Here is a 25,507-nt window from a genome sequence, read left to right on the forward strand (position 1 = left end):
AACAGACCAGCAGATGGGCAAAAACGTTGTGGCTGGTGACCCCCCCGTTTCTGCCTCCCTCCACAGAGTGCAAAAACAGGGGGGTCTGACTGAGAAAACAGCCACATGGACTTGAACAAGGTCTTGAACTTGAACTGCCAAACCTTTAACCCTCAGAGCCCTGCTGCTCCACAGGCTTGACTTGCCAGCATGGGGGGGTTGGGGTTAATGGCACACGCAGGCAAAAAATGCCCCCTCCCTGTACTGGCCCAGGGCGAGGAAAACCTGCTCAAGGCTCTTTGCGGGTTAGGGTGCTGGCCCTCCTCCTCCAGCACAGCTCAGCCAGTGCTGGCAGCTCCTTTCTAGCCCACTTCTTCCTCTGACACAGACTTGCAAATCCTATCACAGCTACCTGTCTGGAGCTACAAATGCCCCTGCAAAAGACCCCTCTTAAGGCAAACACCCAGGTGAAGGCTGCAGAAGTTCAACTCAGCTGTGAAATGAAAGGAGAACTCACTGGGTGACCTAAATTTCTTGGAAAGGAAAACAATATCAGTATTTGAAGAGGTCTGTAGGATGTTTGTGCTTGAAAACAACAGCTGGGACTTGGCCTCTCTTTTCTTGCCCAGCACTTTTCCCTGGGGCTCCCGGTGATGCCCCAGGTTAGTGTGTCTCCCCTGTGCTCTCATGTTGTGCCCTCATTCTCACTCTCTGCTGGCTTCGGGGACACGGAGGCTGAAATTCCTCTTCATGCACTCTTGGCACCAGTGAAAAAGCAGCTACAGTTCTAGCTCACCGTGCATTGCTCATATTTACAGCTTAAACATTGCCTTCTACTCGAAAGAACAAAGATAAAATGTCAGGAATTCACAGTTTTTATTCTCTTTCTTATGCCCACCCATCTTCCCCTGCCATCGATGTCAATGACTCAAAGTCCTCATCGTACAGTAGCCTTTGCCAGTGTGGCACTCAAAGGGTTAACAAACCACGGCTTCTTGGACAGATAAGACATAAGCTCATTCACTGGTAGGAACACATGGACGGTTACATTACAGAACACCTTAGGGTTTCCTGTAGCGATTCTTTGGGGTTTCGCCACAGCCAGTGACGTCGCAGGAGAGAATGTTGGGCTTCTTTCCCAAGCCGATGCTTCCCAAGAGATCGGGAAGCTCACGAGTGATGGCCTTCTCGATCTTCTCTAGGAAACACCCTCCCATGTAGGAACACTGCTGAGACAGCAGCTTAAAACTGGTGATGGGGTTGATGCCAAAGAAGTCCTTGTAAGCCTCGCGGTTGGGGAGGTCAAATTTGCTGACATTGGTCTTTGCCAGAATGGACTTAAAGATATAGAATTTGTCAGGATCTTCCACAATGTCCCTGAACACCAGTTCTCCATCACTAAAGAAGGTCATTTTGTCCTTGTAGGTCTGTAGATAGCGATCGACCAAAAGGGCGTGGATGCGCACCCGGATGGCGTGCTGGCGTATGAAGGCAATCTTATTTTCCATCCTGTTCTCGATCACCTGGTTGAGATCTTCCAGGAGCGATATCTCTTCTTTGAGGAACAGGTCTTTGTGGGTATCTGGATGGTACTCCTGGGGCCAGAAAGAGCTGACGTACACCCTGGGCGGCTCTGTGACATTGATGAGAGGAGCCAGGCTCCAGAACAAGGCACCGTAGACTCTCATGAGCTCCTGGGTGGCCAGGCTGTCGGCTTTGTTCAAGATGATTCGGATCTGAGACTCACGGCCCTTCAGCTGGCGAAAGAGCATCTCCAGCTCCAAGCCCACATCCAGCTTTGTAGGGTCAAAGACAACAAAGATGAGATCAGCTCTGTCAATGAACCACTGGCACACGTCATTGAACGGGTAACCTTGAGGAGAGGAAAGAGAGAAATCCAGCAGAAATGGCCAGCACAGGATGAGTGCCTTCAGGTCAAGGGCTAGATAAACCTTGAGCCTGCCATGCCTCATGCCCTGTCTGGGTTGGACAGGGTGTGGGACACAGCAGTCTTCCCATGCAGCCTAGAACCTGTTTCTCATGTGTGAAAAACACTTCAGTGTTTCTTGGCATGAAAACCCATCCCTGTGTGTCTGGGCCTGCGACTGCCTGTCTCCCTCAGCCTCTCCTCCCAGCCTTCCTTCTCCCTGCTGCTGGCCACGGATTCCTGCTGCTTCTGTGAGCTGCTGTTGGCTGCATCACGGCTTTTCCCAGTGGGCACCAAGGGCTTGTCTGTCCTGGCATCCCAGGTGCTGTGGGAATGGACTGGTGCTTCTCTGGGCACTGCTATAGCACCAGCCACTGGCAAAACCTCGCTCTGAGGGTGACACGCAGGGCATTATATGCTGAGCTGAGTCAGACAATCAACGGCCTGAGGAGTTTCCAGGAAACACCTTGCCAAGACGCCTGTCTGTCACACCTCCAAACAGCAGAAATGGCTGCTCTAGCTGATGACACTGGGGTATGTTCCCCAGGTCCCAGCTGCTGCCACCACAGCCATGGGCAGACAAACATCACCATCCCCTTCAATGCAAGACCCCGTTTGTAGCCCAGGGCTCGTCCCTGTTGTGCTTCAGCCATCTTTCTTGTCTCACATTGTTACAGCATCTTTTCTGGAGTCCCTTATATGAGCCCAGTAAACCCCTACCTCGTTCTTGCTGCTTGCGGTTTTCAATGATGCCCGGCGTGTCCACGAAGGTGACTCGCTCCAGCAGTTTGTGGGGCACCTCGATCCCTATCAGCTTCTCCAAGAAGTTCTGCCCAAACTTCTCCAGGGGTGAGAAGGAGCGGGCGCTGTCAGCAGCCATCACGATGCCCTCGATGGTCTTCAGCTTGGGGCCGTGCATGATGACAGTGAATTCGGAGGTGGTGGGTTCTGCCCCTGCCCAGCAGAGAGGAGCAGCAGAGCTGTGAAATCCATGCCGGGCAATGGGCACGACAGGGCTGGCCTGAGAGTAGCTGGGGAGCTCAGGAGCATCACTCGCTTGCCAAGAGATGCTGGGGGAAGGCAAGCAGCGGGGCTACAAAATTCTTGCCAAACCTCTTGAGAAAATGCCAGCAGGGCTGTTTTCTGCAGGGACTGGTTATTCTGGAAGAGGCCTGACTGCACAAGGCACCCTGGAGAACCACCTCCCGGGAGCCCTCATTACCGTGGCACAGAGCTGCCCACAGACATCTGCCCTCAGCTGCGAGATGACATCCGTGGGAGCAGGGAGGAGGGAAGGGGAATGGCTTTTCTCCTGGGAGGGTGAATTAATTGGCTCCGCATGAGGAGGGAAGGGCAGAAGACAAAGGCGAGTTGCCCTTGTGACGTGACTGCTGCTCTCGCAGTCAGGGTTGGAGGTGGTGAACCCTGTGCTGTGGGACGGGGATGCTGTGGGGACGGATACCCTCCTGCTCCTGGGGGAGGGTGGACAGGGCCTGAGCTGTGGTGGGGGACCTCTCCCTCCGCATGGCACTGCAGCCAGGTGGCACGGACCAGTTCACAACCCTTCTGCTGTAACGAGGGGGATCGAAGAAATGTGACCAGGAGCCGCTGACCACACGGATGCAGAAATGCAGGTGCCAGCATGCCCCTGGCAGAGCAGGGAGGGAGCGGTGAGTGTGGTACCTGTGTAGAGCTGGTAGGGAGTGTCGTCCAGCCCGAGGAGGTAGTTTATCATGGAGGATTTGCCAACGCTCCACGGTCCCAGGAATAGCACCATTGGCTTGGAAGTGATCTCCCCATCTGCGGAGAGGGGAAATAACAGGAGGAAGTGAAGAAACAATAGCCGCCGCCACGCGATTAACTCCCCGCTGTAATGAGCATCCCATCTGAGCAGCGCGGTGATGCTGCCGGGGAAACAGCCACCCTTTTTGGGCTGCCAGCCATTCACGAGCCAAGGCATCACCCAGCGACGGGCCCCAGCATCTGCAGGAGCGGGACATCACCGTGCTCTGTGGGATGCCCCACCTCACTTGTCTGATGTCCTCTGAAGTGTGGCCCTTCCTAGGCTACGGGAGGACATGAAGGTCTTTTAAATCTTGTCTGGGTTTGGTGCTGGTTTAGCCAGGGTAATTCTGGGGCTGGCTGTGGGGGCGATTGTTGTTTAAAGGCAGCCACCGCAAAGCACAGGACATGCGAAGGAGGTGGCCATGCCGCAACCAGGCGAATGCCTCGTGCAAAGGGAACTGCCGTGGTTTAAGGAGCAACACCAGCGCGGTGCTTGGCAAGCGTGGTGCGAGCCTCGTGCCAGCTGCCTGCAAGCCTTTCTACCATAGCCTCGCAGGGATCTGCCCCCGGGTCGTGGCTCCCAGCCCTCCCATTGAGCAGAAGGTCCTTGCCTACGTGAGCTGGCTGCCAGGCTCCAGCCCAGCACAGGGATGGCAGGTTGGGCAAACAGTCCTGCCACAGGCGTGGCGAAAGGCAGGAGCAGAACGAACTACAGTCACCATCCCACACTCTTCAAGTCTGGAGTTTGCTAAGGGCTCACGGAGGTGATGGGCCCACAGGGACCTGTCCCAGTGCCGCACAATTGGTCTGGGAGCACAGAGTTCCCTGGGCACATGCAGCCACGGCCCCCAGGAGCAATCCCTGCTCCAGCAGGACCCTGCAATCAGCCTGTGCCCGCTCTGCTCAACCCCTCCAGTCTCCCGGCCACTGGGCAGGCAGCCGGCAGAGCCAGAGGAGCCCCTGCTCCATGCCAGCCCCAGGCTGTGCCCAGGACAGCCAGCACCCTGCTAGTCAACACAAGCCCAAGTCAGGCCAGAAATGGAAGTGAAAACTGGACAAGTGAGTTCCTGTTGGTAGAAAACTTCCCCGTCCCCATCCTGCGCTCCAGGTGGGAAAGGGTCCGTCCCACTGCCACCAGCAGAAGCCCAGCCAGGGGAGGGGCTGGATGCCACTGGAGGCACTGGGAGCTGTTCTGTCTCAGCCAGAGCTAAGCCTTCCCCTTTGGCCCAGAGTGAGGAGATGTCCTTGGGGGACCCACGCTGCCCTCAGCACCCTCTCTTCAGCCCCACGCCTAAGGCAGAGCTATTTTCCCTACAGTGTCTGAGACCCCACTGCTCCATGGCTGCTGCCCATGCAGGAGCCAGCAGCTTTCCAGCTGGGGATCCATCTCCAAGGTGGGAGGAGCCGCAAAGCCCACATGGTGCTGAGCTCCCACTCCCGAGGGTGCCAGAGGGCACTGCATGGCAGCTCTGCAGTGAGCCCACCTGACCACGGGTGCAGGAGTTGGGCAGAGTGTGCCAGCCTCCTCCTGCCTGCATCTTCCCATTGTAGGGACACCATGTCACCCCTGGGGAAGGGCATGGGCTGGGGACATCTCTCCATGGGGCACAGAGCATCCATGCAGCTCAACCCTCCTTCCCAAGGCAGGGCAGCCACATCCGAAGCAGGGAGATGGCCCTGCCCGCTGCCTGCTCCCTGCCTGCGAGCCACAGGGATCCAGCGTTGTCTCCTCACCCAGGACAAAAACAAATGTTGAAACCTCCGACTTTTGTTTTTCATCATTCCTCTGTGCCACTCTATCGCTGCCGCTCTGTTAGCTTGCTGGCTTTAATTGGGTTTCGGATTATCATTAGTATTATTATTATTATCCCCTGTGATGTTGTGCCAGAGGTTTGAGGCGGGTCCCGGCGTGCTCTTTTGTAAGCCGTTCCCAGCCAGGTGTGGCTGTGTGAACGCAGGCAGCCCTGCGCCCCGGCCCTGCTTCACTGCCCACCTCCGCCCCACTCTGCTGAGGCAGGCAGCGATGCAGGCAGCCCCCCTGCCAGGTCACCGACACCTCGTACAGCCCATCTCTACCCCTTGCTTTGGGAGCGGGGTGCTGGCACCCCATGGGCTTTGGGGGCAGTGCCAGGCACGGGATCCTTGTGGCCCTCCAGGTAGGACAGCAGCTCCAAGGACGTGAGGCCGTGCATGGGTCCTCCTTGCTGCTGCCCAGCGTCTGGGAGAGCAGTGAGCATCTCCCACCCAGGAGGGTGCTGGCCTTGCACCTGTCCCTGCTATGTCCCCCTACCATGTCTGCCAGCACCGATTTGGGTCACCTTGATGGTCCGGCCAGGGGAAGAGCCAGTCCTTGCCGGCTGCAGGGCAGGGATGGCAGCAGCTCCACCACAGCGGCTCTCTCCAGCCACCCTGTGGCTGCTCACTCCCAGCCCAGCCTGCCTCACTCCCAGCTCCATCTCATCCCAGCTCCAGCCAGGCATGGCCTGGTGGCACTTGCAGCAGCAGTCGCATGCCGGTGCGTGATCATCGGGCCCTGCCTGCGAACAGGGGGGTCCTCAAACCTTGCACTCCCTCGTCTGCGGGCCTGCTTAAAACACAGCAGCTTAAAACGCAGCTTCTCTAAGCTGCAGAGCATGCTGCCATCCTGCACAGCACCTGGCAAACAAGGCCAGGAAAGTCACGTCTCTGTCCGCAGAGCCAGCATTTGTCTTGGACTGTTCAGCTCTGGGGGTAGGAGCAATTTGAATGTCTACATCATTATTTTTCCCTAAAGCAGTGGCTTTCCAGGAGGTTTTTCCATGTTGCTTGCAATGCCAGGCTGCCCTGGGGTGGGAGTGCTGCTGCTCTGGGGCTGGGATTAACGTGAGGCCGGGTCTTCTCCCCCCTTGTCCTCAAGCCCAGCAGAAGTGCCTGGTGTCAGCCCACCCCTCGTGGTGCAAGTCTGTCCTGGGGATGCTGGCAGCAAAAGTCCTTCCTCTCCTGGTTCAGGCTGAGCCACAGGCACGAAGCTCCTGCTCTGTCTTCAAACCACCCAGGCAAGCTAAAACACCTGGAGAGACTCCCCCAGCAGTGCCCATGCTGCCACCCCATCCCTGTACCGCAGCCGCCACTGGCCACTCTGCCTGTGGCATAGGTGCACGGCCCGGCAGCCCTTGGAGGGCTAGCCAGCTTGCTCCCACAGCCTCAAAAGCCACAAATACCCACACAGCACGTGTGCCCACAAACGGAGGGACGAGCCACACGTGGCTGCAGGGTGCCCGCGCCTGCCTCCACGCTGCGCTGCCCGTGTACGTACGCCCACACAAGCGGCACACGTGTGTGTGCCTGCAGCTAGAGATGCAGATAAGGCAGCTATCGGAATATGCTATATATATCCACAACCCTCCCCGCTGCCGGCGCTCAGGCACCACAGGGAGCCAGGGACCCAGCAGGCACTGGCAGGGCTCTGCCATGTCTGGGGCTGGGCTGTGGAGATGCCCCTTTCGGCAGGCGCCAGCAGCGGGGGCCATGGGGGAGGACACGAGAACTAGAAGATAGCAGCAGGGACATTGTCCCCATGGCCCAGCACGCCATACCCAGGGGAAGGGCTGGGTGTTGGCTGGCATTTCTTGGCCTGTATCCCATCTCCTCCTTCTCAGGGGGGGGACCTGGCAGCACAACCCGAGCAGGACAGGCAGGGAGAGGAGCCAGCTCTGGCTCCTGAGGGGGCTGAGGCCGCCTCTCAGGGGCCAGCCTGTGTTACTGGGACAGCTGCTGCGGGCTCATCGGCTTAAACTGCAGCTGGAGGGGGATCAAGGGTGGACATTCACGAAAGTTTCAGCATGTCGGAGGCTGAAGGGTGGGAAGAGCTCTCCTCTGTAGCGTGGGCTATCTGCTGGGCTCCTCCAGTTCATGCCATGGGTGAAAGATCAACCCGCAGGTCCACCACAAATGCCTTTGAACCATGGCTAGAGGAATACACAGCCTCTTGAGTCTTAACCCAGGAGGGAAAGCTGCTAAAGCCTGGGCGAGGTGCAGGTTTCAGGAAGGAGGGGGCTGTCGGGACCCAGAGTCAGGCCTGGGACAGGGTGCAGTGACACACGTGCCGAGCTATGGAAGGGCTGGAAACACTGGTCCTGGAGGGTGCCATGGGATGCTGGGTACAAGGGTCTGCTCCGTGCCTGGGAAGTGTGGCTCTGTTGGGACAGGTGAATAGGAAAGCTGGAGGCCAGCAAAGAGCTTAGGCAGCGCTGGCAGCATGCAGGCAGCAGGCAGCAATACCAACCTGTGGCGGAGGAGCCCAGGGTGCGTCCGGGATAAGCTGTTAGCAGGGGACACGGGGAGAGAGAAAAGGTACCGTGAGTCGAAGGAGGGACGCAGCTGCCCGGGTCTGGCCCAGGCCGAGGAGGGAGCTGAAGACTGACCCTGGCCTTCTTGTGGGCAGGAAAAGCCAGCGACCGCCACATTCCCAGCAGGAGAGAAGGAGTTACAGTCTGTGAGCAACGAGACCCGCAGCTACCAGGACAAGCAGTAAACCCCAGTCTGCCCTGCGCTCCGGGGATGTGGCTTGGGGGAGCAGCCCCAGGAGAGCTGCCGCATCTGGGATGGCAGCTCAGCAGAGCTATGGCCTTCCCCAGCAACATTCACCGAGCAAACGGAGCCCGACAAGCCTTTGTTAGGACAGCAACCAACCCCAACAAGTGTCCTGACCACCCCAGTGGTGTGGTTACCGGTATCCACCCCTAGGGCAGCTGGGAGGTCATTCCTGATATGGGGACACTTGCTAATTGGCACATATACAGCAATTAGGGTCACCAGCATGCATTGCAAACTGGCATGACTTCACAGCAAGCTTCCCATCACCGGACTGGGAGAGTCCCTTACCCCTGAGCTAGGGACAGTCCCTAGATGGTGGCCACGCCGTGACCAAGCACACAGTGGGCCCAGCCAGAGCGTGCCTGCATCCACGTGGGATGGCAGAGCAGAGACGCAGGAGGGTGGCAGGCAGGGAAATGGAGATGGCACCTTCCAGGTTTAAACATGCTGTAAGCAGAGGGTGTGGGGGGAATTTTCTGGGATGCACCCCGATAATTCAGAGTCTTAGGCTGATGGCGGCAGTCACAGGTCCCCCAGGACAGGTAACAGCTCAACTACAGGGGTGTTTGTGGGAGCTGTGGGGAGCAGAGAGGCTCCTTGGATTACACCAGCTCCTGCGTGCAAGCAGAGTCGATGGCAAGGGAGACAAAATGGAGGGCTGCCGCGTAATGGAGGGGTGAAGGTGCTTGCGATGGCACCCCTCTATATTGGCTTACACCTCCAAAGGTCACACATATTCCATGACAGGCTTGCCCCGCCACTCTCCCAGCTGTCCCGCTCCTCCTGGCCAGCTGAACGGCAGCTCTGTGCCCTCCAGCCTCCCGCCTGCCGCAGGGGTGGGCACAGGGGGAGAGGCTGGGGGCATCTCCCAGCTTGCAGGGACACCACCAATGCAACGAACCCACTCCGGACAGGGACACCATGCAGAGGAAGCAGCTGAGAAAGCTCTCTCAATCCCATTATGCCCTCACCTGCTTTAGAAGGTCAGAAGGGTTCCCTGGGCCAACCCACTAACTTATTTGCAGGTTTCTCTAATTACACTGCTAATGAGGGATTGGGAAAAGCTGGATCTGTGAGTATTAAAGGCAAACTGCTGAGCTTCAGGTTTCTGGAATGGGATTGTATGTGCCAGGATGCAGTTAGGGTGTTGGAGATGCTTCAACAAGTTTGGTGGCAGGAGGAATATTTCTGAGAGGAGCATGGTCAGGGTCTCTCATGGCTGAGCCAAGGGCCACAGGCAATACGGCATCCCTGGGCCCTTCCCTTGGGGCTGGGAGGCTGTGATTGTGTGACCAGCACTGGGATTGCATTGGCATAGCTGGGAGAGTGCCATGTAGGACGCAACAGGGTGTGCTGGGAGCTGACCTGGGGCACTGTCAGCCTGAGGGGGGGTTGTTCCTCATGGTAAAGTGGAACAGCCCCTGGAGTGTTGTGAGATGAGGCTGTGAGGAACACCAGGACCTGCTGTCTGTGGTGGCTCCTGCTCAGGAGCTGGGATTGAGAGGGTCTTGGGCTGGGAAAACACAAGGGTTAGTGGTTTTTTTTCCTCAGAAGCTGGAGGGGAAGAAGCCAGCAGGGGCCTGAGAAACACTTGCTTCCTCCAAAAAAAGGGAGCAGGATCTTGGGCACGGGATGGCTGGAAGGCAGCGTGGGATGTTCTGAGCAAGGAAATGGGTTGTGGGCTGAGAACTGAGGCTGGGGACTGCATCCTCTGGCAGTGAACAGTGAAGTGAGTGTTAGGGGCTGGGAGCCCACCAGCTTCCCCTGTAACCCCAACTGTTCTCCTGAAGTGTTCTGGGTTGAGCTGACAGTAAAAGCAGATGCTTGCACTGCCACCAACACAGACCAAAGCAGCTTGGAGAAGAGGCTGGGGTGTTGCTGAACCTGTGAGCTCCAGGATGGAGTCAGCTGGGACAGGGCATGGCTGGGCCACCCTTGCTGCATGGCCCCACTGCTGGGGAGGCTGTAGGGATGCACACCGGGGTGCCAACCCTCCAGCTCCCAGTGCTTCTTTCCCAGGCACGCAGCAGTGCTGTGCTGGCTGTGTACGGGAAGGGACAGGCCAGCATGCTGGGTGGGTGGCAGCAGCTGTGGGGTGACGGTCTGTAGGGTGCTCCTCCCATGCTGCCTGCAGCATCGTGTGTGGCTGAGACCCCCTGTTACACTCCCACATAGCAAGCGGATCGTGGTCCCCAGCTGCTGGTGAGCAGCACGGAGCGAGGCAGGCAAAGGCAGCAACATGGAACTGGGTGTGGGAGGCAGCTAGGCACGGCTCGTGTTTTATGACACCCACAAATGCCCCCTCCAGAACCCCTGTGGGACGGTGGTGGATGATGTCCAGGGTGCTCTGTGTCTTGAGAGGGCAGGACCTGTGCTGGTGATGAAGACTCTCCAGCCCTGCCCCATGGGTGGCAGCTGGAGGTGGGCTGGCTAGATATGGAGCTGTTCAAGCCTGCTTACAGAATGTCTGACACAGATTTAGGAGTTGCAGTGGGGCTGCCTGTAAAACAGGCGTTCCGCTCTAAGGAGATGCGTCCCCAGGCTTTACCCAAATGAACACGGGACCCCTGCACTGGCGGAGCAGAGTCCAGCTGCAAAAGGAGGATCTGTGTGGAGGGTGTATCTAAGTTCTGCCTCACCAGGAGGGAGAGCATGGCTCCAGGGTGTGTGAGGCTTGGAGATGTGGGAAGGGAAGGGGGCGGAACTTCAGGACAAGGAGGGACCCTGTTAGGAGGCTGATGTGGGCAGGCAGCCCTGGGACACAGGCAGCAGGGACTCCAGCATCCCCTGCCTGCCCAGCCAAGGCACAGGGGGCATCTGGCCCTGACTCAGGACAGGGCTTGAGGTAGGGGTTCACAGGGGAGTTACCCCAATGAACAGGGACCTCGGACTTGGGCTTGAGCCATCTGTGCTTGGAAAATGAGGCTGCTTGTGTCATATGGGTCACAACAGCTTCCTGTAGTTTTGAGTGTCCTGGGGCCAGGGCTGTACTTTCCTCTTCTGGAGGGACACGTGTGCTGCCGGGGCTCAGCCCAAGCCAATGCCCATGGCCACAGGGACCTGCTCACCTGAACCAATGTGTCTGTAACTGCCAAGAGGTGGAAACTCTAACTCCCAGGATGAATGAAGGCTGCCGAGCTTGAGGGATACCCTGCCCACATGACAGTGTCCTGTACTGAGCAGGAAGGATGCCAGCTCCAGCCACCCCCAGGAAGCTCATCCCCAGCCTTGAGAGGTCCTAAGCTTCCTTGCCAAGCCTGTTTCGTTGGGCCGTGATCTCCGCTTGGCAGCGGTACAGGGCATTGATGTTGAGCAGGTGGAGGACCCGAAGCAGGCAGGGTTCAATGCTCAGCCTACACAGATGGTCCTGACAGCAGATGGGCTAAGGCAGATGCAGGAATGCCTGCCACTGGGTTCACTAGGGCATGTCCTCTAAGCCCAGCATGTCCATGGCCTTCTTGAGAAGCTGCAAAGGAAGACAAATTCTCCAAGCCTTTCCATGATCTGCTCTCTGCGCTGTTATCTGCATTCCAATGACCTGATGGTGCCGGAGACCCCAGTGCCCGTGGCATTACCTGTGATCTCATGCTGCCTCAGCTCGTTGTATCTGTAGGACTGCTCCAGGGGCTTGATGGAGGAGTGGTAGATCTTCCTCAGCCGCTGCAGTACTCCTGTGGGAGCAGAAGCATGCGAATGGGTGAAAAGGCAAACCCCAGCACGCTGATTGAGTCCCTCCTGGGTAAGCTGCTGGGCATTCCCTGCAGATCTTGATGGTGATTCAGCCATGGATCAAGGGACTTGGCTTACAGTTGAAATCTTGGCAAAACTGATCCCAGTCATACATTTTGATGCTGCTCCCCTGCTAATGTTTCCTGCTGGGCACTGTCCCCATCCACTGCCAGTCTTGCACATGCCAGCAGCTGATGGAAGGAACACCTCTCATTAATATTTAGTACTCAACACCCATGATCTCAAAAAGCCCTGCACCATGGTGCCAGGGACCCCTGGCACAGCCCCTAAGCTGCTTGCTAGAAGAAGGAACTTTTTCCGTAGCAGCTTTTATACTTTTCTTTCCAGTCCAGACTGCCCAGGGGCCAGCAGAAATAAACCTTGTAAGAGCAAAACCCAATGAATAATTGGAATAAAAATCCCAACTCTTTTTTACAAGTTGCCCCTGGGTGCTGTGGGCAGGGATGTGGCTGCCTTGGGCTGACTGCAGATAGCCATCTGCATCTTCCAGCTTCTCTGCTCTCCTAATCCTTGTATGTCCTTGGGGCTGTCTTTAAAATAATTAAAATATGTTAACCCAAGAGCAGCAAAAGGGCTGTTATGGAAGACATGGTGTCGCTAGACCTACAACAAGTAAGGTTAAAACCAGAACACCCGAGGGAAGGAAAAGCCCATCCACACTCTTGGTGCAGCAGAACAGTGAGGAGCCTGTCCTGCAGGGATTGCACAGCTTGGTGCCAACCCAGGCCCCCTCACCTGAGAAATCATCAGCAGGTTTGTCCTCATTCAGCTTGAGAGTGTTCTCCAAGTGGGACCGGTCGCGCTTGGTCGGTTCGCTGGTATCTTCAACCTCTTCTGGAGGAAAAAGGCAAGGAGACCTGTTACTGCTGCAGAGGGGTATCCACACAGAAGCTCACACAAGCTGCCAGGGAGAGGGCGTGGGGGAGCACAGACGCCCCAAAGCCTGCAGACCTGCTATGTGCCTCAGCAGCCACTGTCACCTTTGGTACACCACATGGTTTCTTTTTTGCAAAGGCTCCTGGAGGCTTGGCAGAGGCTGCCAGGGCTGCAGCTGCTGGGGGAAGCGTCGTGGGCAACTGCTTGGCTCCGAGGAGGGGCTGGTGAGGGAGGCACGCCATGTCTCCTGGGGGGAGCGAGGGCTGGCCGCTCAGGGAGAATGCGAAGGACGTGCCTGGAAGGGGCTCCTCGGGCTGGGGCATCATGCGAGCACGCGCGGCACCTGCCGCCTGACGGGGCCCCAGCGCTTCCCCCAGCAGCTGCGGCTCCTCCAGGGCTAAGCCCCCACTGCAGGAGCACTCTGCTCTGCCTCTCTGTCCGCTCCCAAAAACCCTTACGCATCGAGCCAGAGACATGAGAATGTGTGAGGTTGAGGCTGGCTCTTGAGAAACCAGCCAACCTCACCCATCCTGGCTTCCTCGCCTTTGCCAACAGGGTTGTTCCCTCCCACCTCTGCCCCTGTATCAGACTGGAGCCCTCTGCATGGGGCTGTGGCTTGGGCTGGCCCAGGGGACCCCATGGCTCTGTGCTAGGCCCAGGGAGCACGAAGCAGCTGCTGCCGCTGGGGGTAGGCACCCCAGTGTCCCCAGGCAGTGTCCCCAGGGAGACAGAGGTGTCCTTGCCCTGCCCTGGAGGTGCTGGCACACCAAGGGCCCCGTGCAGCTCCAGGTGCTTTGTCAGGAGCTGGCTGGGTTGGGCTTTAGAGGGGGTCTGGGGACAGGTCTGGGGACAGGTGTGTGCTGGCTGGCTGGGCTGGGGGTGCCTGGGCCAAGTGGGGCACTTGCCGAGCCCTGGGACTGTGCTGTCTACCGAGTGTTGGGCTGAGGAAGACCTTTTGACTTGCCAAGTAAAGCCACAGAGACCAAACTGGGTTTCCATTTCAGTACAAATGGGAACTATTTGAGCTGGGACATTACAGTTGAAAGCAGAAAAAAACTCAGCTGGATCTGAAGATTGCTGCCCAAACTGTGGGCCAAAGTCCACAAGTGTTTCCAGGAAATCATGGCGGGGGGGGAGTCCCTTTTCCTTAGCTAGCCTTTCACTGACTGAACACAGCCAGAGCCGGTGCTTCAGCAACTCATCGGTCTGAATTACCTCTTCACGCCTTCCCTACGAGGCAAGAGCTGGTGGACAAGAGACCCACCAGCCCGGGCAAGCATCTTGCCCTTGTACCAAGAAAACTGGGGATCCAGAGGACTTTTGGGGAGGAGGAGCCTTTAAGAGGTCTGCAGGTACTGAAAGGGGCCTGGGTGTTAAAAATCTTATCCATGTCCACAGCCCAGAGGAGAAACCATAGGTTTAAAGTGCAGCAAGGGAAATGTTGGCCAGCTTTGGCATCGCTGTGGCAAGTGCCTGCATCACAGGCGTCCGTGGGCTCCTGCCTGCGCCCTCGATGCCCGCAGCCGGCCCAGCCGTGCAGCGGTTAGGGGCAGGCGTGGGAAGCAGAAGCGTTAGGAGAGGGCCATGCACTAGGTGCGGTTTAATGTGCCAAGCTCAGCTCCGCCGGGGGTTGATAGTAGGTCACTCTCGCCGCTACAGCACACCAACAAGAAAAGACTCCAACCTCTCTGGCTGTGCTGGAGCTCGGCGGCAGCGGTGTAGGTGCTGTGGCTGGGTGGGCTCTCTGTTTCTGCCAGCGATGGCTTGTCTGCAGGGGGGTCTTCCACCGCTGCTGGCAGGTCTGCTGCTGCTGGGGGGTCTTCCACCGCTGCTGGTGGGTCTTCTGTTGCTGGGGGGTCTTCCACCGCTGCTGGTGGGTCTTCTGTTGCTGGGGGGTCTTCCACCACTGCTGGTGGGTCTTCTGTTGCTGGAGGGTCTTCCACTGCTGCTGACGGGTCTTCTGCTGGTGGGTGGTCTTTCACTGCTGCTGGTGGGTCTTCTGCTGCTGGCGGGTCTTCCGATGCTGCTGGGGGGTCTTCTGCTACAGCCCCACAGGGTGGGTGATGGCAGATGACAGGGCCGTCCCTGGCTTCTCCCTTGCTGGCAGCTGCTGGTTTGCCATTGCCCTTTTTGCTGGAAGTGCTAGCCGCTTTCTTGCCACTCTCTTCAGCTCCATTCTTTGGCCCCGCTGGCCTGGCACCATCTTCCTCAGACTCTCCCTCTTCCTTGGACTCTCCTTCCTCCTCGGACTCTTCCTTGCCTCCATCTTCCTCAGACTCCCCTTGCTCGTCTTCTTCCTCTGAGCTCTGCTCATCCCCTTCCTCTCCCCCCTTACAAGCAGACACTGATCTTGGCTTCTCCATTTTCTCTTCCCCAGGCTGCCCTTGCTTCTCAGAGGCTCCTTTCTTGGCGCTGGGCTCCTCGCCCTCCTGGGCATGGAAGACATTTTGTGGGCCAGGCCCGTGATTCCCTTCCTGGTGCGCAGCCTCAGGAGTGCCCAACATGGCACCCTCCCCTGGGCCCTGTGCCTCGCCGGGCCCCTCCTGGCTCTTCTCTTTGGTGGTCTCCTCTGTCTGTCCGTGCCCTGGCCCCAGGTCCCCGCTCAGGCCACCCACCGGCTCTTCCTGCCCCTCTCCAGGGCCCTCCTCAGTGGCACCAAGCAAGGAGGTGTTGGCGGGGCCACCATCTTTGTTCTCCTCAGGGCTGCCATCGTCTGCCTTCTCCTCCAGCCTGGGCTCTGCAGCTGGCAAGGGGCTTTCGGCAGCACCACCAACATGGTCCATGCCAGGGGTGCGTGGCTCTAAACGATGAGAACAGCTCAGTCAGTCTTACCCGCGCTGGCCCACGACTACCGGGGCACCCACTGGCCACCCATCAGCGTCGGAGGGGGCCCTGAGGGACACTTTGTGGCTGTTACAAAGAGGTTTAAACTCTCTCCTAAACCTTCTCTAGTTCCAGCTCAATTGTCTGTCCCTGTGGCAAGAAGCTGGGTGCAAAGAGGTGTTTGAGGGGGCAGCAAAGCCGATGCAAGAGGGGGGCCCTACGGCTGCCCCAGCCATGGCTGCCTGGGGCTGCGACTGCCACCCGCCATGGAGCACTGCAGGAAGGCCGCAAAGCAGCCCTAAAAACTGCGGGTGAGGGGGAGAAAGGAACAACAAAAAGCATAGTTCGAGGGGCCGTGGGCACTTGGCATGTTAAAAGGGTCCTTCCCCAGCCCTGCCTCAGGAGAGCGTTTCACCAGCCATGGCGGGTGGCGGGGCGAGGGGAGGAGGACGAGGAAGGCTGCCCGGCATGGGGCACGGGCAGGGGCAGCAGGGCTCGGAGCTATTTATTGTGAGCATCCCTTCACTAGGAAAGCATTTGCTGCACTGTGCGGCTGGTGGGGACACAATGAGTTTGTTCGGCAGCCCGGGAGCAGCCATCCGGACTTTCCACAGACCAACTGCAATTTCACATTAGGCAGCGGGTGCCAAAAATAAAAGATCACCAGCTATACTGTCTCCGTTACAAACAGTTGCTGCTAGTCTAAATAATCCCCTGAAACGTCTAATGCCTGCATACCAGGGAAGCGTTTCAGAGGAAAATAATTCCTTTGTACTCCAGCTGGCAACCAGATGCCAACCAGGGGAAAATGCCACCTCCACCTCGGCTGCAGGGAGGCAAGCGGGCAGCACGGGCATGGGCAGCCAGCCCCTCTCCCCCAGCTCCCGTGCCGCATCCGTGCTGGCGAGCCGCGGAGCACCGGCAGGGCCTCTGCAAAGCTGTGGCACTGCAGCTCACTGGGCTTGGCTGCTGGGGACCGTGGTAGCCGAGCACTGCAGGAGCTGAGCCAAGACCAGCCCCAGATCGTTCAAGCTGGTTTGTTGTCGCCAGGGATGCTGGGCACTGGTTGCATCTCTATCAGCTCTGGTACCGGTACCGGTGGTGCTGTTAACCACGAGGCAGGTGGGAGCCTGCTCGTGCTGGGGAAGAGCCACACTGGTGGCAGGCGGCTGGGAGGGACAGGCTGCACCTCCGCCTGCCAGGGCTTCCAGTGGCTCTCATGTGCAGCCTGGCACGGTGGAGCTGCCGCCGTCACCGCGGCCCCTTGCCCTGCCGAAACCGGATGCGTGGGTCACCCCAGCTCTGCCCTCGCCGACCTGCCCCGTCCTTTGCTGGCACGTGGCTCAGGGGTGCCTGCGGGCTCCCGACACAGCTCCCAGCCCGAGGCAGAGAGGTCATGGGAAGCTCCCACCCGCCTCTCTCCCAGCCAGAGCACCCATCCCCTTTGGGTCACCTTCCCATGGGACCCCTCAGGGTGCCCAGCCTGCCAGGAGCGACTTGAAGGGGAATGTACTATGCCTGACCGGCAGAGCCCCAGGTGGCTGGGGGCCAGCACGCCCCTACCTGGCCCTGGTGGCCTGGAGACCAGCCTGGGTCTCCTGAGGGTCCCCTTGGCTGACAGAGTTAGAGATATTCTCAGTTTGGCCCCAAAATAGCTGGTGACCTGGAGGGCCGGGAGGGGAGTTTGGGTCCTCGGGCGGGTGTCTGGGGAGGGTCAAGGTGGTAGAGGGGGGGAGCAGGACCATGTGGAGGAGACCCTGCATGCCCCAAGGGCTTTGTCTGGGGTCCGTGTGTCCCCTCTAATCCAATGCAGGGGGACAGAGGAGCTGTCACCCACCATGGCAGGGCAGAACAACAACCCCAGTGCCCGCCGTGAGCCATCCCTTACGGGAAAAGGGAAATACTCCCCAGGTGCTCAAACTGGGATGTTCCTGCTGGTGTTCTGGTCACGGGCTTTATTTCCTGTGACCTTCAAGGTCTCATACAAAGTCCCTCTCCCCTCTCCACCTCCTTGTCCCTCCTGTTTCCCCTACATGGTCTCCAAATCCATCACAGGGCGAATTGTGCTGATCTGCAGATGGCCAGCCGATGAGCAGCGAAATGGGCTGAAGGTTATGGGCTTAACACCCTCCGTGCATCCACCAGAGGCTAAAAATATGGCCCAGCAACTGTACGGGGGACTCAGAAGGAGCAGCTCGGCAGGCTGCGGACGGCAAAGCCCCAGCCCCTCGGCCGCTGGCCCCAGCCCCTCACCCTGCTGCCAGCCAAGGGTGACGTCTGCACCTGGGTCCCGTCCTGCGGGTCCCCGTGGGCTCCGGGAGGGAGCGGGGACAGCCACGTTGTAAAGTGACACCGGGGCTCCCCTTGTTCGCACCCTGCCTTGTGCCAAGCGGCCGGGTGGCACCGGAGAAGAGCCCCTGCCCTGCTCCCCTGGGGGAGCTGCTCTCCCGGAGGGTGCCCGGCTTGCGCTGCCCCTGCCCACCCCGAATCTCACACCCGTCCGCAGGGGCTGGCAGGGCTGGCAGCTCCCTAGGGACCCTTTGCCCCACGGTGACAGCACCCTGGGGAACAGCTGCAGGGATGGAGAGCTCACAGAGAGGCTCTGTCTGCCACAGGATGCCTCGGCTGGTTTGCCCCAGGGAAAAGCCTGTGTGGACAGGCTAGGGATGGCTGCCAGAGGCTGAACGTGACCCTGCCACGGTGTTCCCCCCCATCCCCACACAGGGCCGCGTGGAACAGCAATGCCTTCATGCCCAAATGGGTCCTCCAGGAGGGACAGCCTCTGAGCTCTGAGGACAGCACTGGGGCTGGGGCAGGGGCTGGCCGGGAGGGACAGATGGGCACAGGTGGCCCTGGGAGGGATGCTCTCCCCCTCCAGCAGAAATAGGAGCCCCAAGCGTGGGGCCAGCGATGCGCAGCACTGTGGGGATGGCTTTTTGCACGCCCCCTTCCCCTGCTCGGATCCTGGCCCCAGCAGCACCCAGGGGAGTTATCCACTGGCTCCCGTGGGTCCTGCCCTCCCCTTGTGCTGCCAGTGGGGTTTCAGGACAAGCTTGCACCCCAAACGTCTGTCCCTTCTTTTTCAGGGAAAGGCAAGGCTGTGCTTTGCTCTGATGAAGCCCTTTAAAATCTCGCAGAAAATGGCTGCACCCAAAGGAGCTGTCCGGGACTTCCCCGGGATTTTCCATGGAAGACACCAGCTGTGCTGCTGGACCCGCTGCAGACCCCTCTTTCCTGCGAGACCCACCCCCATTTCATGGTCATGTCTCTGCTCACTGGGCTCTGTGGGGTCCCCACAGCCTCTGCTCAGGGACGTACCCTGGGTGCTGCTCCAGCCCTGACAGCCCGGGACTCAGCCTGGCTGGGGACCTGACACAAGTTTGCCAGGTCTCTGGTGCTCAAGCCACAGCCCTGGGACACTTGCCCCTGCCCTCGGAGAAGCAGTGCAGCTCCCGGGATTACGATGCTCTGCACTGCTGTCAGCCAGCACCCTGGCTTCTGGAAAAAGCTGAGGCGGATTAGACCTATGAACCTGACCTTTCTGCAACCAGTAACCCCTCACAAGTTGGGAGCGGGACCAGGGGAGCCCAAAGCTGGGGCTGTGCCCCTCATCCAGCTCAGGCCTGGGCATCCCAGCCTTGCACGCCCACCCCTGGGTGCTTGGACAGAGCGCAGCAGAGGACGGCATCTCCTCCCTGCTCTTCCCATGCCTCAGTTTCCCACTCTGCACCATGCCTGTGGAGCCCGGTGCCACTGCTGAGCTCTGCAGATGAAGTCCTGGTGTTTTATTGCCCACATGTCACGCAGCAGCCCTTCCGCAGCAGCCAGGGCAGGTGGGAGCTTGGCTCCAGCACCAGTTTGGAGCTGATGAGGCAAACACCTTCACCAGCTGGCAGACAGCCCAAGAATCCCAGAGGACACAGGCATGAGGGCAGCCAAGGGTGGGCTTGGCTCTCCAGACCCTTGCGCACCCCAAAGCCCAGGATGCCCAGCCACAGCATCCCATCCCAGGGGCTTCATGATCCCAAAGCACCAGCAAAAAGCAAATATTTTCCAGTTATTCAGTGCAGAGCCCATCAGGGCTATAGGAACCAGCTTTGTCAGCCTAACTTGACCTCATTTGTGGAGGAGATTTTAAGTTTATTTGAAAAAAAAATAAAAATGGATTTGATTTCTATAAATAGTCGGCTAGAACTGCATGATGTTTTGATTAAGAAAGGGTAAAGAAACCTCACCAGGATGCTCCAAAGGGATTAAAACCAGGCTTGGAGCTTTCTAAATATAGAGATGAAAACAGGGAATCACTTCTGCGGAGTGTTTTTTCAACTGTCTCCCCACAGGGCACCCACTCTAAAGATTTGGAAGAAAACCTGCACTCCTGACTTGCAGAAAATCCAAAGATCAGGATGGTGGAAGATGAAGCAGCCACCACTCATGGCCAGAGGAGCTCTGGGTCTGCAAGTGAGCAGAGAGCGAGAAAATGGCATTTTGGCACAGGCAGATGTCACACTGTACATCAAGGAACACCTACCCGTGGTGTGCCTTGTGGGATCCACAGCCCAGGGGGATGCTGAAGGACCTGGGTAGAAGTGCTGTGGTGTGGCTGGGGCTGGAGAATCCCCTTCCTTGAGCACAGGGGGTCATGCTGGTGGTGTCCCTGAGCCTCCAGTGATGGGAGGCTGTACCAGCCCACCCCAGGGCTTCCCCAGGTCCCCAAGGGACATCTTTCATGCAGTCATTGTGAGTCTTCCTGGGTGAAGACTCCCCATCCCTATTCTTTGCTCATTCCAAGGATTCCTGGTCACCTGGGCAGGTCAGGGAGAGCCCCTGGACTTGTCAACCTGGATTTTAATGCCTGATGATTCATTGCCCCACAAAATGCTCAAATCCATGGGAATGGCCGGGCAGAGATGCTGCCTGGCTGTGCCAAGCAGTGGCACCCAGCCCCAGGGGTCTCACCCATACCCCCAGCAGCAGGACAGGGGAACCCAGCTCAGCTGTCACACAGGGATGGGGCCACGCAGCTCCAAGCCCCTTTCCACGGCATGCCCCCACGAGTGGGGAGGTGGGCAGGGTTGAGCCACGCACCTGACTGGCACCAGGGCTGTGCTGCTGCTGCCAACACCCCGGCCTGGCTCGGGGTGCCCAGTGGAGACTCCCCGGCCCCTCTGCCAGCCCCCACCAGCACACGAGCTTGACGGCTTCCTCAGGCTATCGCTTACAAGGGGAATGTCCCCACGGGCTGAAAATAGCCCAGTGGAGCCCTGCCAAGGCAGCAGGGCCCACTGTTATTCCTGCAGCACCTGGGGAACGGGAATTTTATGAGCAGTTTGGTCACCCTTGGACCCGCCGGCCAGACTGGAGTTCCAACACCTTGGCAAGCCTGCACTCCAGGCACAGGAATGTGGACCTGCATGGGGCTAGCAGAGCGATGAGTGGGGATGCAGCAGGTATATGGCAAGAGCACAGACCACTGAGCATTGTCCCCAGGCACAGCACAGCCCTTCCAGCCCAGTGCCATCTCACACGGACCTGCTGGTGCCCCTGTGCCACCAGCGCCATGCACGAGCAAGGTGTCCCAGCCATCCTGCCTGGCTGACTGTCACCTACACACCAGGACAGGGATGGCTGATGGGAGAGGTTGTCACAGCGCAGCCAACCTGCCCGACATCTGCCTTGTGCTGCTCAGCCAACAGTATGGGAGAGAGATGGGGCAGCCGTCAGGGCTGGGATCTCCTCCAGGCAAGGCACCAGGGGTGTGACAGCCATGTAGGTGGTACAAGCAACCAAGATCTGTGGGTGCCCTTGCCTCACTGTGGCCACCCTGCACCCAATGGCAGTGGTGCCTGCGGCCCTGCTGCTGCTGAGGGAGGGTAGAGTGAGTCCTGATGGGTGTCAGTGCGAGACAGCAGTCCCCCACCTCTGAAGAAGCTGGGTACCCTGGGGGGCACTTGCCTGGGACAGTCAGGGTGGGGAGTCCCCATGGGTGCTGTGTCCTACAACCTGAGCCCACCTGAGGTGACACAACCCACGTGGTGGAGCCCACACCAAGATGTTCTGTCTGGGGAGATCGAGCCCACCCCAAAGTGACATATTTCAGGTGATGAAGCCCGTGCCAGGGTGACATGTCCTGGGTGATGGGGAACACCCCAAGGTGCCCTGAGGACACAGTGATGGAGCCCATCCTGAGGCACCATCTCCCAGGCTGAGGCAGGATGAGGAGTCCCAGGGGTGGTGGCCCGTGCTCGCTGTCACCAGGAGAGGTCTGTGCCAGCCCTGTTGTGCCCTCTGCATGTGCTGCAGGAGGATGCCAGCAAGCGAGGGTGTTCCTCAGCTCCCCGCCCAGCTCAGAGGTGGTGATGGCATGGCACAGCACAGCCCTCCACTCAAATCCCTGAGGGCTGGTGGGGGGCAAGGGCTCCCCAGACAAAGCTGCCAAGTCCAGTGGCTGGGCACTGCCCTGCCAGTGTCCCCGTGGCCCATTCCCGGTGGCCACAGGGACCCACTACGGCCACCCAGCCTGGAAGGGATGGCTGGGCTCTGCCCAAGGTGCAAGTGCAGGGAGAAGACCTTCCCCTGGGCAGGAGCCAGGATGGCACAGCGGGCAAGTGTCCTTGCCCTGAGCCATCGCCCAGCCCCACGGTGGGTGCTGGCCCCTGCCGGGGCTCCCGGCCACACTGGGGAGCTTTGCCAGCCGTGGCCACATGGGCCATGGACTGTTTTGGCTGGGGCTGCACGACTGCCGGCACAGGGCACTTCCCACCGCCGGAGCAGTGACAGGGTCCCAGCAGCCCCAGGCGTCACCGAACCCTGCCCTCAGCCCGAGCACCACACCTCTGACGCATTGGCGAAGCCCCTGGTTCCCCACTGGGCTCCCCCCGCCTTCTCCTCACCAAAGTAGAGTTAAATGGGAAGACAACCCCCAAAACTGGGAAAACAACCCCCCAAGCCACCTTCTGCACCCCAAAGAAGCCCAGCGCCAAGAGCCCGGCTTGGCATCAAAAGAAAAGCAAAACTCATTGCGCAAACCCCACCGGTCCCTGCAGAGCAGAACCAGGGGCAGGAGCTGTGCCAGTGCTTATAGTTTTTCCCAAACCTACAGCTCCAGGGTGAAATATGCCCCCCACCCCCACCCCAATAAGCAGGAGACACCGAGGATGGGGTCTCTGGGGGGGCCTCAGCCAGCCATCAGGGCTGGCTCTGGGCTGCAGACCCCAACGCACCTCCTGGCCCCAGAGCCTCCTCTGTGACAGGGGACCCCGGCGCTGGGCTGAGCAGGGTGCTGGTGGCAAGGTGCCCAGCACCGTGCCCAGCCCCATGGCATTGCCCAGCCTGCTCCCTCACTGTCTGCCACAGCTGGGGACGTGCTGGCCTCTGTGCCAGCCTCAGCACAACCAAGAGGCGAGCCGGTGGTCACCCACATTGGTGACAAACCCCTGACATCCCACAAGGCCACCAGCCCAGCCTGGGGAGGGCACCAGCCACCGGCCATGCCCATAGAGGACCTTGCCAAACCCCTTATCCCCAGACGTGACCTGCGGCCCCGTGGAGGTCACCCCACCACTGGCGGGGTGCATTGCTGGCCCCAAAACCCGTTTATTCACAAGAATGGTCCAAGATGCCCTTAAAAGGCCAAAACTCAGCGGGGCCAGGGGTGCCGGGTGCTGGAAGGCGGCAGCTGCGGGTGCCCGCGCGCGGGGGCCGCAGCGGCACAGGGCAGGGGGGGCCGGCGGCCGGGGGGGCCAGGGCTGCTGCAGGGACTGCAGTGTCCCCTTACACGGCTGTTTCCATACTTAGCCGCCCCCCTCCCAGCAGCGTGGCCGCCGGAGCCCAGCCAGGCAGAGAACCAGCCCAAATTAACTCAAGGGCAAGCAAGGGTACCAGCGATGCCGCCCCACTGCACGGCCCCAGGGGACGCCCAGCTGAGGACAGGGGTGCTGAGCGGGTATGGGATGGCCCAGGGAAAGGGGTCGGGGGTCACCCAAAGTGCTCTCTTGCTTGGCAGGTCCTTAGGGGTGGGGGGACCCCCAGGACAAACAGCCTAGCCCACCCTGCCCTGACTATGGGGTGCCCCGGCACCCTGGCAGCTCCCCCCAAATCCTCACTGCCCGAAACTGAGACACCTTGGCACCCGTGGGTGACACTGACCCTGGGCGTGCTGGCAGCAGCACAGCCCCTGCGCCCACCCTGGCTGCAGAGGGGGGACCCCAGCCTGCACCCTGCTGCCAGCCCCTCCCGGCCACGGCCACCTGTGCTCCCGTGCACATTTTGGGGTGACTCTGCAGCCCTGGCAGAGCTGCCGGGGAGCCCAGATGGCTGTACCCCTGCCACCCTGTCCTGCTCCTGGCACCCACCACGTCCTGGGACACAGGCTGGGCTCACTAGGCACCCCAGAAACTCACCGGCACCCTGCAGGGCACCCACAGCCCCATGGGCACCCATAGACCTGATGAGCACCCACACAGCCCCACAGGTACTTGCAGCCCCACAGGCACCCACAGCCCCAGCGAGCACCCACAACCCACAGGAACCCATGGCCCCACAGGCGCTCCCAGCCCCATGGGTGCCCACAGCCCCATAGGTACCTGCAGCCCCACGGGGACCTGCAGTCTCCTTGGGGACCCAGAACCCCATTGAGCACCCACAGCCCCATGGGGACACCACAGCACTGTGGGGCCCTGCAGCCCCATGGGGACCCACAGCCCCATGGGGCCCCTGCCACCCTGCAGGTACCCACAGCCCCCTGAGGACCCACAGCCCCATGGGGCCCCTGCCACCCTGCAGGTACCCACAGCCCCATGGGGACCCACAGCCCCACAGGCACCCACAGCCCCCTGGGGACCCACAGCCCCACAGGGTCCCTACCACCCTGCAGGTACCCACAGCCCCACAGGCACCCACAGCCCCACAGGCACCCACAGCCCAGTGGGCAGCCGTACCTGCAGTGCTGAGGAGCAGGAGCGAGGCCACGCAGCAGCAGAGCAGGTTGAGGCCCTTCATGGTGGCTGCCAGGAGCTCCCTGCCGCTCACTGCCTCTATTTATACAGTGCCGGCAGGCGCGGGGCAGGGCAGGCAGGCAGGCAGCTGCCGGCACGGCCAGCACAGATGCTGCCACCGCAGTTCTTCAGCTCCCAGGGGGCCCTGGGGATGGGGACGGGGACAGGGACGGGGCACAGCAGCAGTGCTGCAGCACCAGGAAAGGCCCGTGTCAGGGACATGATGGCATAGGACACTTCCTGGCATGGGGTCCCTGGGTGGCACTGCCCATGTGGGGTCACCATTGCCATCACAGCATCCCGCTGCCATGGGGCAGTGGATCTCCTTGGGCTGCCTCAAGTTCCTGCAGCCCCTTTTTGGCTGGAGCAGGACTTCACGGAGAGGACAAGCTGAGCATCACGGCACCGTGGTGTCCCCCATGTGTCCCCAAAGGTCAGTGGCCCCGGGCATGTCCTCCTGGGCTGATGTAGGGCCACCACAGGTCACCAACTCCAGGCGATGCCATGCACCCTGTAGGCAAAAGCCCATGTCCCCCTCCACCCTGGGCATGCCCCCATTGTCGCCAGCAGCATGGCATGGGGGATGGCAGCAGGTGGAGGTGCAGGGTCACCAGCTTCTGTCACGCTCACTTGCAGGGGATAGACACCCAGTGCTGTCCCCAGAGCCTGGCTGTAGCAGTGGCCCTGGGCTCCAGCACTGGAGAAGCCACTTTTGTGGGGGCAGGCATGAGCCAGCTTTTTCTTGGGAAAGGGGCCAAACTGGGAGGAAAAGAAGAGGCCTGAGCCCAGCTCCCCC

At 59.8% G+C, this 25,507-nt stretch overlaps 1 protein-coding gene across 1 annotated transcript; it reads right to left on the bottom strand.

Annotated features, from left to right (window-relative positions):
* Positions 1 to 372: 372 nt before the first annotated feature.
* SRL (sarcalumenin) lies at positions 373 to 24,715 on the bottom strand. Its single transcript, XM_056336424.1, has 7 exons — positions 24,655 to 24,715; positions 14,577 to 15,692; positions 12,752 to 12,850; positions 11,842 to 11,937; positions 3,590 to 3,706; positions 2,627 to 2,860; positions 373 to 1,852 (listed from the first exon to the last, which is right to left on the bottom strand). Exons 1-7 carry the CDS (start codon positions 24,713 to 24,715, stop codon positions 1,041 to 1,043), a joined length of 2,535 nt encoding a protein of 844 aa, XP_056192399.1. The 3' UTR covers positions 373 to 1,040.
* Positions 24,716 to 25,507: the final 792 nt, after the last annotated feature.

Source organism: Falco biarmicus, chromosome 4 (genome assembly GCF_023638135.1).
Source record: "Falco biarmicus isolate bFalBia1 chromosome 4, bFalBia1.pri, whole genome shotgun sequence".
NCBI lineage: Eukaryota > Metazoa > Chordata > Aves > Falconiformes > Falconidae > Falco > Falco biarmicus.

What these genes read in the sequence shown, in the direction of transcription:
- SRL (XM_056336424.1), bottom strand. Translation starts at nt 24,715, where the DNA reads ATGAAGGGCCTCAACCTGCTCTGCTGCTGCGTGGCCTCGCTCCTGCTC. An exon ending in ACCTGCTGATGATTTCTCAG is followed by an intron (nt 11,938 to 12,751) that starts GTGAGGGGGCCT and finishes CTGCTCCCACAG; the next exon opens with GAGTACTGCAGCGGCTGAGG. An exon ending in CCGCAAGCAGCAAGAACGAG is followed by an intron (nt 1,853 to 2,626) that starts GTAGGGGTTTAC and finishes CCTCTCCTCAAG; the next exon opens with GTTACCCGTTCAATGACGTG.